We start from the raw sequence: 16822 nt of genomic DNA, 5'->3' as shown, positions 1-16822 counted from the left end.
ACAGCTACAGATGAGAAAATTAAGAATGGTAGCCCACAGATAGTAAAACTAAGGCTGAGTTTGCTTATGTTCATGAAATTCTGGTTACTACCACAATTACAGGAGAGATGCTGCTAAAGAGCTAAGTTTTCAAATTTTTTAAAGAGATCAATTTTATGTTATTAGAATTTAAAACCCCACATTTGTGCCATATTAATAGGATTCATGTAAAATAAAAAGGCTTGGAGGACTTGAGTTTCTGACATCACTGTAATTTTTTGTGTTACGGATATTCCCGGGAAAGTTTTGGATGCTGCTGGGGAATTCCTCTTTACTGGGTTTGGACATATCCTCTTATTACTCACAGGAAACGAGCTTCCCTATAAAGGGGCTCCGGCAGGAGCAGTGCTCTGCTGTTCTTGGTTGACTTCACATCAGAACTGCTAAGTGGCACGAGACAGAAGCAGCAGTGACACAAACAGGATTCCAACGCAGGCACCAAAGCCACCGCTTGACAGAACAGTAAGTGCAAAAGGGTCTTTACAAGGGTGGCCTTGAAACAGGATTGTCAATATGAATAGAGATGCAGAAAGACTTTTGATAAAAGACCTGTGCATGTTCTTGTTGTACCCGGACCAGTTAAACTCTGGATTTTCTCTTTCACCTAAATGATGAAAATCTTAAATTTTGTATGTATTCATTCCAGTCAACTTCCTTGAAACAAACTGAGATGATGGCACTGTTATCCTTTAGCTAAAATCTTATGATACTGCTGAAAACATCTTCGTAGAGTGATCTCAGTAACCAGCTACCTAAAATTTCTTTCTGCAATGAATTTTGTACTTTTTCTCCCCAGAAGGGCATTTCAAGACTGATCTTTTGATAAAAAAGAATCCTAGAAGTCATGATCGCTTCACAGCTTCTCCCTGTTCTCACGCTTGGTAAGTCAATGTCATTCGTTAGATCAGGGTTTCTCATCCTGGACACTATTGGCATTTCAGGCAGGATAATTCCTCCTTGTGGGGGACCCATGCTTTGTATGATGTTTAGCAGCATCTCTGGCCTCTCCGCACAATGCATTCCATCCTGGGTTAGGGACAATTTACCTCTTTGTGTCTCAACTTCCTAATGTGTAAAGTGTTGATCATGAGTGGCCTATTTCCCAGAGGCATTGTGAGGATGCAGTATTATGGAAAGGGCCTCAGATAGTTCTTGTGGTGCATATTAAGTGCTCAGTAAGCTTAGTTATTCTGATTATTATTCTACTGTAGTGGATATCCCGATAGATTGTGGTGGGTGAGTGCAGAGAGGCTCAACCACAAAAGATACACACAATAAGTGGTTTCTCCATCTATACCTCTTCTTACTTTGGAAAAGGTGAAAAAAATTCAAGTCATTCCAAGGCCACTGGTTGATGAAAATAAGACTATAAAAAGCCCGATTAATAGAGTCAAACTATATTAGGACTAACCTTTCCATGCCTTTCACACTTTCCCCTTTAGCGCTTCTCCTATTTAAGGAGAGTGGAGCCTGGTCGTACAATGCCTCCACAGAAACCATGACTTTTGACGAAGCTAGTTCTTACTGTCAGCAAAGGTACACGCATCTGGTTGCGATTCAAAACCAAGAAGAAATTAAGTACCTGAACTCCATGTTCAGCTATTCATCAACTTACTACTGGATCGGAATCAGAAAGGTCAATAAGCAGTGGACCTGGATAGGGACCCAGAAGCTTCTGACCGAAGAAGCCAAGAACTGGGCTCCAGGCGAACCGAACAATAAGCAAACCAATGAAGACTGTGTGGAGATCTACATCAAGAGAGACAAGGACACGGGCAAGTGGAATGATGAGAGATGCGACAAAAAGAAACTTGCTTTGTGTTACACAGGTACGGGGCTTGAGGCCTCCATGGGAGGGAGTTTCAGGCTGAGGGCATCTTGACAAATTATTGACAGTATGCAAAACCTGGTCTCTATTATGGTAATGTTATGTTCTTAAAAAATACAATTTTAAAACATTCTGTTGGCAAATTATATCTTTTTGCTTCTTTGTGTGAATGTAGGCAAGAATGTATGTATATATGTAGGTCAATACATAGGCAGTGTATGCACATACAACACATATTTTAGTTACTCATTTACTTGTAGAAGGAAAACTATCTTGAAAGTTTGTGATAAAGAGAATTTTCTATTCTTGATGCCAATGACAACTGTACCCCTGACACCTGCACATTAACATCAGCTTAGCTTAAAACCCAGCTTTGACATTGCGTGAAGCACTTCAGCTAAAATCTCTGGCAGTCCCTATAAATGCTGACATCTCTGTCACACACTGTTGATCCTCAACCCAAAGGAACGCATTATAAGCACAATGACGATCCTCTTCCTCATTATGTTTTCTGCAGCTGCCTGTACCCCTACATCCTGCAGCGGCCATGGTGAGTGTGTGGAGACCGTCAACAGCTACACCTGTGAGTGCTACCCCGGCTTCAGTGGACTCAGGTGTGAGCAAGGTAGGTCCCCGTCTCACCTGCTCCTTCACTTGAGTTGGTAGCACCTTCCCATGTCCCAGCTGACTTGGGTGTCAGGTGTGCATGTCCTCCCCTCCCCAGGGCATGTAGTGTCATGTGGTGCTTAAGAGCCCTGGCTTCAAATCCCAGATTTACCCCCAGGGCTTTCTCACTTTATGCTAGGTGAAAGAGGATCTGATGTGGTTTCTCCTTTCAGTTGTGACTTGTCGAGCACAGGAAGACCCTGGGCACGGAAGCCTGGTTTGCACTCACCCTCTGGGGCACTTCAGCTACAATTCTTCCTGCTCCATCAGCTGTGAAAAGGGTTACCTCCCAAGCAGCACAGAGACCACGTGGTGTACTTCGACAGGGGACTGGAGCACTCCTCTTCCAGCCTGCAATGGTAAATCTCTCTCCGAATGCACACAACACTCTCTAACTCATCCCTCATGTCCTTGTTTTTGTTTTTTTTTTTTTTTTTTATCCAACTTATAGCACTTTCGAAACTCTAGGGAAAGTTCTTTTTGTTGTTCTTAATAAGACTTCTCCCAGCCAATATGTGTGGTCAGTAGGGTGCCTGCTTGATTTGAGAGAGGTTTTTAGAAAAACCACTGTGTTTGAGATGGGTGCTTCTGAGGCTCTGGTGATGTGTAAGAGAGTGCCCATAGTGCTGGCACCACACTCAAGAAATCTTCATGACTTCTCCTGCTTGGCCTTTCTTGATGCAGTAGATACGTAAGACCATGGGAGTCAAGCAGTCCCAACAGCTCTTTTTCTCTCTCAGGCTTATCTTTCTAGGCTGGAGATGAAGACTTTTTGCCTCCAGGTCCTGCTGGGCTGACATAAATGAATGTCTTGTGTATGTCAGTATTTTTGTTTTCACAACTAGTCATAAATCCTGATCGAGAAACTGTTTTTTTTTTCTTTGTTTTTGCCTTCTGTAAAGTAGATCAGAGGCATGATGAGAGATATGATAACATAGATCAGAGACCACTCAGCATAGTCAAAGTATAAATCAATCAGAGAAGATGAAAGTATTAATAAAAAAGCATAAAAACTTTATAGTGTATGTGCATGTCCCCTCAAATTAACTTAGGACTTTGGGATTTACTGTTTGAAAGCTGCTTCCTTGCCCTCTTATAAATTTCAACTCACTAGGAAGTGAACATATCATTCTTCTGTAAAATTCATGGTATTCTTTCAAATCCCCAGTGGTTGAGTGCAATGCTTTGACAAAGCCTGCCAATGGCACTATGGACTGTCTTGAAAGCTCTGGAAACTTCCCATGGAACACATCTTGTGCCTTTGAGTGTGAAGAAGGATTTAAACTAATGGGACCCAAGCGCCTCCAGTGTACCTCATCTGGGAATTGGGACAATAAGAAGCCAACATGTAAAGGTAGAGTTGCTCCATGTCAAGATTTACTGTAAACGTTCTTTTTCTCAACCTGTACTTGAAATGGTCAGGCCAGACCTGCTAATGTACGTGGGTGTCTATGTTACAGCTGTGACATGTGAGGCCATTGACCATCCTCAGAATGGGTCTGTGAGCTGCAGCCACTCCCCAGCTGGCGAGTTCACCTTCGGGTCCTCCTGCAATTTCACATGCGAGGAAGGCTTCCTGGTGCAGGGGCCAACCCAACTTGAATGCACAGCACAAGGGAAATGGAATCAGCAAGTCCCAGTTTGTGAAGGTAAGCCCAAGAACTTCTCCTTTACATACCCCCTTCCTTAAAGGGCAGCAATCTTCAAACTTGGGCAGTTAAAATGAAACTGGATGCTTACTTTAACTAGAGTAATCAGATGTGATGGGCAATGTTCATCTTATGTTTTTGAGTTTCATATAAAAGAACCAATGATTATCCAGGGAAAGGATTGTATGTACTAAGAGTGGATGTTTGCCGGTTTCTTGTGCTGTGTGAATGTGGCTTTGTAGGCATTGGCATGGAGTAGGCAGACCCCTTTATCTAAGGGGAAATCACATGAGAACATTTAAAGGTAGGACTGTGAGAACATGACTTGATTTTTTTATTGTTATGTTAACCACCATATATTACATCATTAGTTTTTGATGTAGTGTTCCATGATTCATTGTTTGTGCATAACACCCAGGGCTCCATGCAGAACGTGCCCCCTTGAATACCCATCACCAGGCTAACCCATCCCCCCACCCTCCTCCCCTCTAGAACCCTCAGTTTGTTTTTCAGAGTCCATCGTCTCTCATGGTTCGTCTCCCCCTCTGACTTACTCCCCCTCATTCTTCCCCTCCTGCTATTTTCTTCCTTTTCTTTTTTCTTAACATATGTTGCATTATTTGTCACAGAAGTACAGATCAGCGACTCAACAGTCTTGCACAATTCACAGCGCTCACCATAGCACATACGCTCCCCAATGTCTATCACCCAGCCACCCCATCCCTCCCACCCCCCACCACTCCAGCAACACTCAGTTTGTGTCCTGAGATTCAGAATTCCTCATATCAGTGAGGTCATACGATACAGGTCCTTCTCTGATTGACTTATTTCTCTCAGCATAACACCCTCCAGTTCCATCCACGTCATTGCAAATGGCAAGATCTCATTCCTTTTGACGGCTGCATAATATTCCATTGTGTATATATACCACCTCTTCTTTATCCATTCATCTGTCGATGGACATCTTGGCTCTTTCCACAGTTTGGCTATTGTGGACATTGCTACTATAAACATTGGGGTGCACGTACCCCTTCGGATCCCTACATTTGTATCTTTGTGGTAAATACCCAGTAGTGCAATTGCTGTATTGTAGGGTAGCTCTATTTTCAACTGTTTGAGGAACCTCCATACTGTTTTCCAGAGGGATTGCACCAGCTTGCATTCCCACCAACAGTGTAGGAGGGTTCCCCTTTCTCCACATCCCCGCCAACATCTGTCATTTCCTGACTTGTTAATTTTAGCCATTCTGACTGGTGTGAGGTGGTATCTCATTGAGGTTTTGATTTGGATTTCCCTGATGCCAAGTGATGTTGAGCACTTTTTCATGTGTCTGTTGGCCATTTGGATGTCTTCTTTGGAAAAATGTCTGTTCATGTCTTCTGCCCATTTCTGGATTGGATTATTTGTTCTTTGGGTGTTGAGTTTGATAAGTTCTTTATAGATTTTGGATACTAGCCCTTTATCTGATATGTCATTTGCAAATATTTGAACATGACTTGATTTTAAAACTCTTCTAATGCTTTCCTTCTGAAACTGCTCATAATTAGCAGTGACGAGAATGTGCCAAGTGTGGTGTCATGTGTAAAGACACCCTTAATACCTACATAAGCACTAAAATTTAATTCACTTTAAAGCAAGAGCAATGATGTTGAAAACAAGCAGTTTGCATTATCATGTCCTGGTATTTCTGTCGCCAAATATAGCACAGAATGATTTCCAGTGGTAAGAAGCCACAAGACCAAAACCAAACTGCAAAGCAGACACATTTTTAATTTTTATTTTTTTTAAAAGATTTTATTTATTAGAGAGAATGAGAGAGAGAGAGAGAGAAAGAGAGAGCATGATAGCGGGGAGGGTCAGAAGGAGAAGCAGACTCCCTGCCGAGGAGGGAGCCAGATGTGGGACTCGATCCCGAGACTCCAGGATCATGACCTGAGCCGAAGGCAGTCACTTAACCAACTGAGCCACCCAGGCACCTCAAAGCAGGCACATTTTTTGTGCTGCCTTCTTACCTTCCTTTTGTGTTCTGGCATCATCTGTTAGCATCCGGGACCCATAATTTGCTCTCTGACTACATAAAATCTTTCTCTTAACTGTAACTTCTTTCAAATGTCAGAACAGTGCTCAGGAACCACTGGTTCTATTAAAGGCTATCCTCTACTGAGTGCCATTGTCAATGAAGGGATTGGCATTCAAAGAAAACACTGTCATCTTCCCAGTTGTCCAGGGAGTAATGAAGAGCCTTGAGATCGCTGAGCATTGCTTTGTCCAAAATGAATGAGTTCATTCATCAAATGCTAAGCACTCTCCAGTTCCACTGCCATATTTTCTGACCATCATTTTGGTATCTCAGCTTTTCAGTGTAAAGCCTTGTCCACCCCAGAGAAAGGCTACATGAGTTGTCTTCCTAGTGCTTCTGGAAGTTTCCAAAGTGGGTCCAGCTGTGAGTTCTTCTGTGAAAAGGGATTTGTGTTGAAGGGATCCAAAAAACTCCAGTGTGGCCCCACAGGTGAATGGGACAGTGAGGAGCCCACATGTGAAGGTACAGTTTTTGTTTTTAAGATAAAAACAATTGAAGAGCTAGGGGTTTGATGACGTGAGAAAACTGTTGCTTCCTGATACAGGCTTCTAATGTGCTTACTCGTATCTTTCAGCTGTGAAATGTGATGCTGTCCATCAGCTCCAGCGTGGCTCTGTGAGGTGTGCCCATTCCTCTACTGGAGAGTTCAGCTACAGGTCCTCCTGCGCTTTCAGCTGTGAAGAAGGCTTTGAATTACATGGGTCGGCTCAGCTTGAGTGCACATCTCAGGGACAGTGGACACAGGAGGTCCCATCCTGCCAAGGTAGGATTGAATTTAGACTTTAAGGGGTAAGGTCAAATATTTCATACGTGTCTGAAGCTAGATTGCCCTAATGGGTGTGATCCTAATTTCCTACATGCTGAAAACTAAGTAGTGCTTATAAGTTACGTTTATTATGACTTTTCAGCCAGTTTTAGACATTTTCCAGGAGACTTTTGTTAACCTCCACCCATGTGTCCATCATTTGCAGTGGTACAATGTTCAAGTCTGGCAGTTTCTGGAAAGATGAACATGAGCTGCAGCGGGGAGCCCGTGTTTGGCGCTGTGTGTGCGTTTGCATGTCCTGAAGGATGGACACTCAATGGGTCTGCAGCTCTGACGTGTGATGCCACAGGACACTGGTCTGGGATGCCGCCTACCTGTGAAGGTGAAGCACTAATTGGTGCTGGCTCTCTGGGGGGGCTAGACAGAAGAAGGGGAAAGTAATGAACCATTCATTATGTTCACACTAGGAAGGTTCCCAAGGTTGAGAAGCTGGTGAATATTTAATTTTATGGTGATAGAGAGGAAACAGAAGAGGTGACAGGTGGATGGAATGGGTAGAATTCTGACAAGTGGAAAAGGAGAGCTAGAGGTCAAAGTAGGGAAAAGGAAGACAAATAATGGAGAGAGCACACGTGGTCTTGACCAAGGTGCAGTGGGTTCTGTGAAGAGCTTGGCACGTTAGAGGTCTCTTGGCAGTGGCAGGAGACAAGCTGCCACAGGTGGTTTGGGCCCATCTCAGAAGCCTTTAGTCCTTACCATGTCTCCTCCATATGCATTGAAGTAGACGGCTCATCAGTGTGCAAAGGAAAGGGCAAATGGACAGAACAGAAAGACTTTAAATTCAGTTTCTTCTCATGACAGTTCTTGCCTCTCTGTTTCCCTAGCTCCCACTGAGTCCAATGCTCCCCTGGCAATCGGACTCACCGCTGCTGTGACCTCCCTCTTGACATCAGCCTCATTTCTCCTCTGGCTCCTGAAACGCCTACGCAAGAGAGGTAAGGGAGCTTGGGAGCATACTCCAAAAATGTTCTTGAAAAATGTATTTCTTTTTCTCATTGATGAGTCATGTTCTCTCATGCACATTAGTAATTAGACTTGAGTTACTAGAGAAACACTAATGAATAGTATAATTGAGCCATGGTCTTAGAGAAAGAGCATGTAGTACAACTCAAAGTGGAAGAGTTTTAGGAAATATACATGTTATTTAACAGTGGACAGCTCCAAGGGATGCCATTCACAGGGAATTCTGTGGCCCCCCTGAGAGTTGTGCAGTGAAGCTATAGGGTTGTGCTCCCAGGAAATGGCGAAAACGTTTCCAAAACATTTATTGGGAATACAGGCTTAAATGTGGGAGTACCTCCTGGGGACCCTGCAAACACATTTAGCCACACTCAGGGTTTGTTTGGCTTATGGAATAGTTAACATTTTTTTAAATTAAGTTCTGACATTTATAAAATGGGAAATCTCACATAAAATCCAGATTTGGGATTTCTCATGAAAAACTGGCAGATGAACTCTGCACACTGAGCCTGTAGCTGTCGCTAGCATTAGGAAACTGCTAGGCCCTTAGGATGAGTGTGTGCTTTGCATTGTCACCCCCTTGGCACCAAGCTGTGTTTGCACTGGGCTTATCACAGGGGCCCTGAAGGCGTGGAGTTTGCAGTCCCTGGTGAATAGAACCATAGTGTTTCTGAATGTGATATCTCCTTAAAAGTCCTTTAGTCCAAATTAATGGTTTTCTTTTTCTTGCAGCAAAGAAATTTGTTCCTGCCAGGTAAGTTGCACTCTTGTCCAAAGCATGCCATTGAATAGTCTACACATTTTTCTCTGTTTATGTTGGAAAACAGGGCTTAATTTAGTGTTCTCATGTATTCCGCAGCAGCTGCCAAAGCCTTCAATCAGACGGATCCTTCCACATGCCTCTGTAGTCATTTTAAGTCAAAAGGAATCAGGTAAGACTTGAAATCACATATGATTTTGAAAGAACGTATCCTTTCTTCATGTTCTGTTGCTCCTTGAGCCCTCCAAACCTGCCGGTTTCTTAGGGGAGAATCACCACCTTCATGGTGTTTTATGGAAGTTTGTTTCATTTCTTTGTAGGAGAGGAAAAAAACAAATTTGGCCTTTATAGAGTCATTTCACTTTTGAAAGTTAATAATAATAATGCTGATTGTTAACCCTTATGGGACACTTACTATCTTCTAGAAACTGTTCTAAACTAGGAATTGTATGAGATATGGACTGTTGCTATATAACTAGAATTCTAACATACCCGCGAACTTCCAAAGTCCTCTGTTATTAACAACTTGTGTTAGTGTGGCATTTTGTTACAATTGATGGGCCAATACAAATCCATTATTATTAACTAAAGTCCACAGTTTACATTAGAGTTCCCTCTTGGTTTTGTATATTCTATGGGATTTGACAAGTGTATAATGACATGTATCCACCATTCCAGTATCATACAGAATATTTTCACTGCCCTAACTGAATAGGATTTTGCTGTTCATACTTGGACTCTCCAGTGACAGTGAACACAGTGGTCTGTGCTAGAAGGTGAATTTTGTTGTTGCTATTAATGCAGAATATTAAGTGTCCTGATGGCATGCATTCTTTGTTTGCAGGAACACAGGTACCTCCAGGGAACTAGAGAAATACCCTGATGATGGCAGAGACAGAAAGGGCTCCTCTGGTCTCTGGTGCTTTCCAGCTCCCACATCCACTGCTTTTACAGCTGGAAGCATGGCACCCATGAGGACTTCAACGGTCCACACTCTAGTGGGTGAGGCCAGACTGCCACCAGCAAGACTCAGCTTTCTCTTTCCTGTTCTCAGCTTCTGGAAAGTGCTGGATGATGGAGGAAAAGCATATTCTCTTCTGGACAAAAGTGAAGAGACTCAGGCTCTGGAATCTTAGAATTCCTGTTCTAACTCTCTCCCCTGCTCACTATGAGATCTCAGTGGAGAAACACAGTATTTTTGGTATTGTTTCTTTCTTTTGCCCCTCACTGTGTCTCAACTACTGATTACATGGTTGCTGTCATGGGGACGAATAATTCTCAGGAGTTTAGGGAAAACAACTTGGCCAAAGATATTCTATTACCAAAGTGCAAAAAATGATAATTTTTTAATGCCCACGGGCTTGTGCATGGGGAAATCCTACTTAATACTCTGTGTGAGGATTACTAAGCACAGTCTTAATCACTTTTATCCCTGTGGGACTCAGTGCTTTATAAAGTGCTCTTAAAGATTGTATTCTTTTATTTGCATTGACTAAAGTACAATCTTCCCTAATTCTTAATTCAATACAAGTGTTGTAGGGACTTTAAAATATGTGCATGTTAAGACTATGTTAGGGTAAAAGTTACTTAACCTAGATCTTTGTTTATTAACAAACATAATGTTATGTCTGTAGTAAATTTGTCCCCCCAGAGATGTATAATGTTAACCAGTATAAAGTTGTGAATGTTTTACTATAGTTGCTTTTAAAAAACATGAGTAGTGGGGCTCCTGCGTGGCTCAGTCTGTTAAGTTTCTGCCTCTCGTTCTCAGCTCAGGTCTTGGTCTCAGGGTCATGAGTTCAAGCTCGCATTGGGCTCCATGCTGGGCATGGAGCCTACTTTAAAAAAAATAAGTAAAAACATGAGTAGTATCAGGAGAGTAGAACCTGAATGGCATACACTTGTACACTGTCATCTCTGTTTTCAGAGGTACGTGGTTTTCCATGATGAAAAACTTCCATGAGGCCAAGTGTTCTGATTTGAAAAAAAGTGTAAATGCATACAAATGAAGGTACACTTTTATGAATATCTTTGTTGAAAAAAATGTAGAAATATGGATGTGCTTTGCATCCCTACAAAGATGTTGTCAGATGCGATGCATCAACATATAATTCTTGCATACTACGTAAGATTTTAAATTCATGGTAGGAACTCACCATGTAAAGGATTTGTCCAGTGGATTTTTTTTCAAGTGGAGACTTTTAATATTTATTCCCTAATTGCGTTATTCTGTTTGTTAGGGTGTTCATGAAGAAAGGAAGGTCTGGATGAGTGCGTATTTAAATTTATTTATAAATATAGGAGGTTAAAATTACTAAGGAATCTCCAGTTATCAGTTGATCATTGGCAGTGAGAAATTCTTGGCCTGTCCATCACCAGAGCTTCTCACTCCATCTTGCAAATGACATGAGAATCAAAACTCTCCCACGCTTTCACTAATTTAGGATGTGTTGAAAAAGCAAAGTTTCGGACAAGTGCTGGCTATATGTTGGCCAAGACAAAGCCAAAAGCAAACAGGGAGGAATGCTAAGGGTCAGAAGTTCAGAGATTTTGACAGAGCAAAGAACTCTGGGAAACAAGGGAGAGAGAAATAAACAACTATTGCGAGCAGGCTACCTATGGAATGGATTATTATTTTCTCTGAAACTGTTCAAATGTTGTAAATATAAATATTTATATACTGCAATGGAAATAGCTGTATGAAATGTAAATGTGGTCTGTGTTTGGGTTTAGTAAAGTATTTTAAATTATGATTTAAAATATTTTATAGTTTTTAAAGTATGTATTTATTTAAGCTTATGCCATACCCATTTTGTATTTGACATGGCAACACAAAGTTTGATAATAAACATGTTTATATTTAGTTCTGTGTGTAGGTTCTTTCTTAAAAGTTCTATTTTATTTAGATAAAATTCACATTCCATAAAATTCACCCTTCTTAAGTGTACAGTCCAGTAGTTTTGGTATACTCATAAGATGGTTCAACCAACACCACAAGAGAGTTTTGGCTATAATCAAGGGGATTTTGTTCTTCTCCTTACTCTCCCAATGGTGTCAAATCCTTCCTAGCAATAGTTCTTGTAATAACCCTTAACCAGCTGTGCTCTCACCGACAGCCTCAGAACAGATCCTTATCACAACCCCTGGATAAAATGATAAAATCCCCGGAGTCTCCAGGCTCTCAGTCTACTGTTGGGAGGGACTGTGACACAGCCCACAAGTCACACAAAATCTAGTCTTGCCTGTCTCCCATCCTCATTTCACGCCATGCCCCTTCAGGCATTGCACTCCATCCACAATGAAGAGCTGTGTCTGCCCACTTTGATGCCTTTGAACACATCGGCTTCTTTCACCTGGAGTTACCCACCCTCCTCATCAAGGAGTCCCCCATTCTTTGCCTGCTTGACTCCTACTCAGATTTCATGTTCTTTGCTCAAATGTCCCTTCATGGCAATTGACTCCTTAGATTAAGTCACCTCTTTAGTGCTCTCACAACCCATATTTTTCTTCCTTCCTTTAATCCTAAGTAACTAATTATTGTGTAATTGCTTAATACCTGTCTTTTCTACTAGATTCTAAGTTCCTTAAGGGTAGAAGCAATTTACCTTGTTCATTGCTCTGTTCCTAGAATGTAGCATATTCCTGATATACCATAGATACTTAACAAATATTTTTTGAATGAATGAATGAATATGTGGACAAACAAATGCAGATAGGCTCATGATAAGGAACAGGACCAATTTTCTCAAGTGGAATGAGTTGTCTCAGAAGGCAAGGTTTGAAATTCAGTTATGGAGACGAGATAGGTTTGACAATAGTACAGAACAGAATGGAAGTAAAGATGAAATAAAGGAACTAGTTAATGGCCTGGAGGTTCGGTGAGGTACGATTGACAAGTGCTGCAGTGAGATACTTGAGCACTAGATCTACTAGAATAGGTGACTGTGATTAAAGGGGGGGATGCTGGAGTATGTGATTTTGAAGTTGGCACAGTTTGGGGTGATGTCAAAGTTGAGGCTGTGTCTAGGGGAGAAGGTGAATGGAGGAGAAGCATGTTATTGGAGAACTGGGCACCCCGGCTGTGGGGTTACTGGTTGTTGTGTGAGACTGCACATTCCTTCTACCCATGATAAACTTATGTTGGAAACTGCTGTGAACACAGCTTTGGTTGGCAGCAATGAACAAGTAAGCCTTGCAGTCATCTGTGATGGGGGATAGGCACAAGGGAAGGCTTCTTCTGTCAATGGTACTCAATGACCCAAATAGTTCTCCAGCAATGGTTTCAGTCTCTCTGGGGTTTTGCGATGGTTTATAATGCTCACCTACTCATTCTAGTTCTGCCCTTTGGGTACCACAGAATAGCCAAATAACCACTCTTCTCCCAACAACCTTTCAAGTGGCTGCTAACATGTCCCATGACCTTGCCTACCCCAAATCTTCTCTTTAGATTGAATGTGCACTATTTTTAAAATGATTATTATTGAGGTAAAGTTTATATAACATAAAAGCAACCACTTTAAAGTGTACAATTCAGAGTGATATTTAGTACATTCCTAGTGTTGTGCAATCACCATCTCTATCTAGTTAAAAATATTCTCATCAAAAGAAAACCCTATACCCATTAAACAGTCAGTCCCTATTCCTCTCTCCCCATAGCCCCTGGCAAACATCAGTTTGTTTTCTGTCTCTGTGGATTTGCCTATTCTAGATATTTCATATAAATGGGATCACACAATATCTGGCCTTTTGTGTCTGGCGTCTTTCACTAAGCCTAATGCACTCAAGGTACATCCACACTATATCATGTATCAGTACTTCATTCCTTTTCATGGCTGAATCATATTCCATGGTATAGATGAATGTGCACTAAATTTAAACCAAATTTCTCACTGTACATTCAAGAAAAGTGTTTTTAACAAACATAAAATCCATCCGTATGACTCAAAAACATCCATATGAAAAATGCTTTGATAAAAGCCAAAAAAACAGAGCATTGATGGACTCAGTGAGGGGAACTTAGTGAGGGGCTAAGTTGATGTGGTCTGAGTCCTTTAGAAATCTAACTTGATATAAGGCCAGAATTTAAAATGTATAGAAAGGTGAATAAATTGAGTGTCTATCTGACAATGTCACTAAATAACTACCCCCACCCTCCCAAAACCCAACTTTGGTGGACCCAAGGTCTTTCCTTCTCTTGGACAAGGGCCTGAAATGTTGGTGTACCCTGTAGACATGGTGCAAGTCTAGAGCTTGAATGTAGTTTTGGCTGGATGCCTGATGACCTAAACCAGCTTTCTAAAGAAAACCCTGGATCTTGGTTTTCAAAGAATAAGAATGTCCAACAAACCAGTAGAACAACAAAGATATCCAACAAAATAATGAGACTTAAAAAAAAAAAGGAGATAAAGTCTTTCTTTAAAAAAGAAAGGGACATTTGCAGTTTATGACCAAAAAGGGGTTTATTTATCCACTTATTCAACTGGCATTTATCGAATGCTACACCTTCTGCTTCTGAAAATATAGAGGATTAATATTCTGAAAACTCTTCTGCTATAATATTTTAAATTTCTAGGTGAAATTTAAATGAATAAATTTAAATGAATAACTGAGCTTACAAAAAAGAATGGAAATCTCAGAGGACAAAAATGATTAGGAAGCAGGTGCCTGACCATGTAAGATTTTGTGAGCCAATATAAGGACTTTAGATTTTACTTTGGGTGGGATGAGAAGCCACTGGAGGGTCTGACATGTGTTCTTTCTTGCTGGTTATTTTCTTCCCCTCTGCCACCCTCCCTCACTACCCATCTATTCTCAGGTCTCCCTGCCCTGTGTCCCAGAGGCTGAGCCCTGCAGACTGCATCACTGGTGGGCTGGTGTCTGATTGGTTTGACTAATAAGAGGCTCATACAGGAGATCAAAGAGCAAGAAGAGAGAGTGGTCAGGATATGTCTTACCCAACCTTTCCCTGCACAGGTGTTCTTTCTAGAAGCAGCTGTATTTCTTCTCCACTATAGCTCCTGATGGGTGGCTTCTCCTTTAAAGTTGCAATTCTCACTGGATTCTGTTAACACCATCTCCTCCTTTGAATCTTCAGTCCCAGAGGTACAGCTGCATCCTGCTACTGCCAGACTCTGGAGGCCTTATCCTCTCTTGTTTGTTTTCTTAGCCTTGCCCAATCTATGTAAGTGGTCCCTCTAGTAAAGACTCTTCAGTGGGTGAAGAATTCACTCATCTGGGTTGAATTCTGTTTCTGGCTGGGACCCTGACCGATACACATTTTAACTGAATCATTTAAATTGTTTTGTTGAAAATAGGCCATAAAAAGAAGAGGGTAGAAACGTGGAGTCTAGATGGGGGGACTTCTGCAATAATAGAGGTGAGAGATGATGGTGGTTTGGATGCATAATAGAATGGAAGTGATTGGATATTTTGATAGCAAGGCCAACAAAATTTGCTGACCTATTAGATATAATTTGTCAGAAGAAGAGGGGAATCTCAATTAACTCCAAAAGCTTTGGCTTAAGGAACTTAAAGAATGGAGTTATAATTTACTGAGATGTCAAGAGGCTTGGGAAGAGGAATTCAGAAGTTCGGTTTGACACGTGTAAAATTTGAGAAGCTTTTAAAACAACTAAATGGAGATATCAGGTAGGCATTTGGCTGGGAACAGCCCTTGCTGGAAATACAAATTTGGGAGTCATCAAACATTTAGATGCTCTTCAAGGTGAAGAGGCTGGCTTGCATCACCAAGTCAGTGAGGGTGGAAAAGAAAAAAAACAGTGGTGAGCCCTGGAGCACTCTGAAGGTTTGCAGAGTGGAGAGATGAGGGCGGACCAACAAATGAAACAGAGAAGGAACAGTCCTTGAAGTAGGAGGAGAGCCAGGGGCTGATTGGTCGAATAACATGAGGACGGAGGACCTTGGTGGGAGCAGTCTCAGGGAATTGGTGTGATTGAAAGCCTGATTAGACAAGGGTCAAGTGAGAATTGAAGGAGAAGACTCAGAAATACAAGTCTAGATATTCCTTCGGGGTATGATAGTAAGAACATCGGCACTTTGCCGGGCTCCTTTGGCTCCAGGTTTGTCCGCACATCAACTTGTCATTCCAAACTCCTGGCGGAAGATGTGCTGCCTAATCATCAAGAGCACGGGCTTCAGAACTGACTGGCCTGGGTTCAAAACCCCAACTGTGTTTCTTACTAGCTTTGTGACTAAATACAACTTTCTTAAGCTTTCTGAGACTCTTCTAAAATGAGAATGATGATAGTGCCTGCTGGGGAATAGTAGTACTTAACCTTCATGAAGATTCAATGAGGTGATCCGTGTGCACTGTTGGTCGAGCTCTCCAGCTATTACTGTTACTACTCATCTTCTAAAAACTACAAATGTGGTTTTAGAAGATTACTCATCTTCTAAAACTACATCACTCTTCCTTTCCACTGCCCTCCATCATGTAGATCCTAATTTCATAGGCAGTCCATTTCCTTCACATTTTACACTCTAGAAATGCAAAAGTACTCTAGGCCCGCAAACTCCCCAAGGCAAAAACCTCCCCTGGGCTTTGCTCTCTTTAGGGCTCAATTCTAGGAGATGCCATTACCAGGGACCTCCACTAAGGGGCGAGCAAGGACAGAGGGAGCAGGAACTGTCTACTGAAGCTTGACAGGCATCAGGAATTGGTGTTCCGATCCTGTGGTGTTTGCAGTCATCTGGGGCCCACTACCAAGGATAGCCAAGAGGTAGCACAGGGTTTATCCAAAAAGAAAGGAGGGAAAGAGAGAGAGAGATGGGGGTGGAGGGGAAAGAGGGAGGCAGAGAGAGGGAGAAGGAGGAGAAGACAGGAGGGAAGGAAGGAAGGAAGGAGGGAAGGAGGAGAGAATCTAGCAACAATGCCCCTGGTCAGCAGCTCTTCTTTTCTCAGGGTGGTGACAGAAGGCAGATTAGGAAAGGGGTGGGGAAAGAGTGAGAAGGTGTGGGGAAAGGTGGGGGGAGGGGAGGAGGATGTGAAACTCAG

At 42.0% G+C, this 16822-nt stretch overlaps 1 protein-coding gene across 2 annotated transcripts; it reads left to right on the top strand.

Annotated features, from left to right (window-relative positions):
- Positions 1 to 392: 392 nt before the first annotated feature.
- On the top strand, positions 393 to 11671 carry SELE (selectin E). Of its 2 annotated transcripts, none has more exons than XM_073899986.1 (14): positions 393 to 501; positions 836 to 920; positions 1482 to 1868; positions 2385 to 2492; positions 2707 to 2892; positions 3702 to 3887; positions 3994 to 4182; positions 6536 to 6724; positions 6837 to 7025; positions 7234 to 7410; positions 7913 to 8023; positions 8781 to 8802; positions 8911 to 8980; positions 9653 to 11671. In XM_073899986.1, the coding sequence occupies exons 2-13, from the start codon at positions 884 to 886 to the stop codon at positions 8954 to 8956; spliced, it is 1827 nt and encodes a 608-aa protein (XP_073756087.1). In that variant the 5' UTR covers positions 393 to 501; positions 836 to 883; the 3' UTR covers positions 8957 to 8980; positions 9653 to 11671. The 2 variants fall into 2 exon arrangements, with proteins under 2 accessions (XP_073756087.1, XP_025733969.1); XM_025878184.2 differs by having other exon boundaries at positions 8908 to 8980.
- Positions 11672 to 16822: the final 5151 nt, after the last annotated feature.

The sequence above is a fragment of the Callorhinus ursinus genome, unplaced genomic scaffold, assembly GCF_003265705.2.
Source record: "Callorhinus ursinus isolate GAN/ISIS: 27379988/994484 unplaced genomic scaffold, GSC_fseal_2.0 scaffold13, whole genome shotgun sequence".
Lineage (NCBI taxonomy): Eukaryota > Metazoa > Chordata > Mammalia > Carnivora > Otariidae > Callorhinus > Callorhinus ursinus.
Note: the sequence above shows the minus strand (reverse complement) of the source record. Positions and strands in the feature narration are given on the sequence as shown.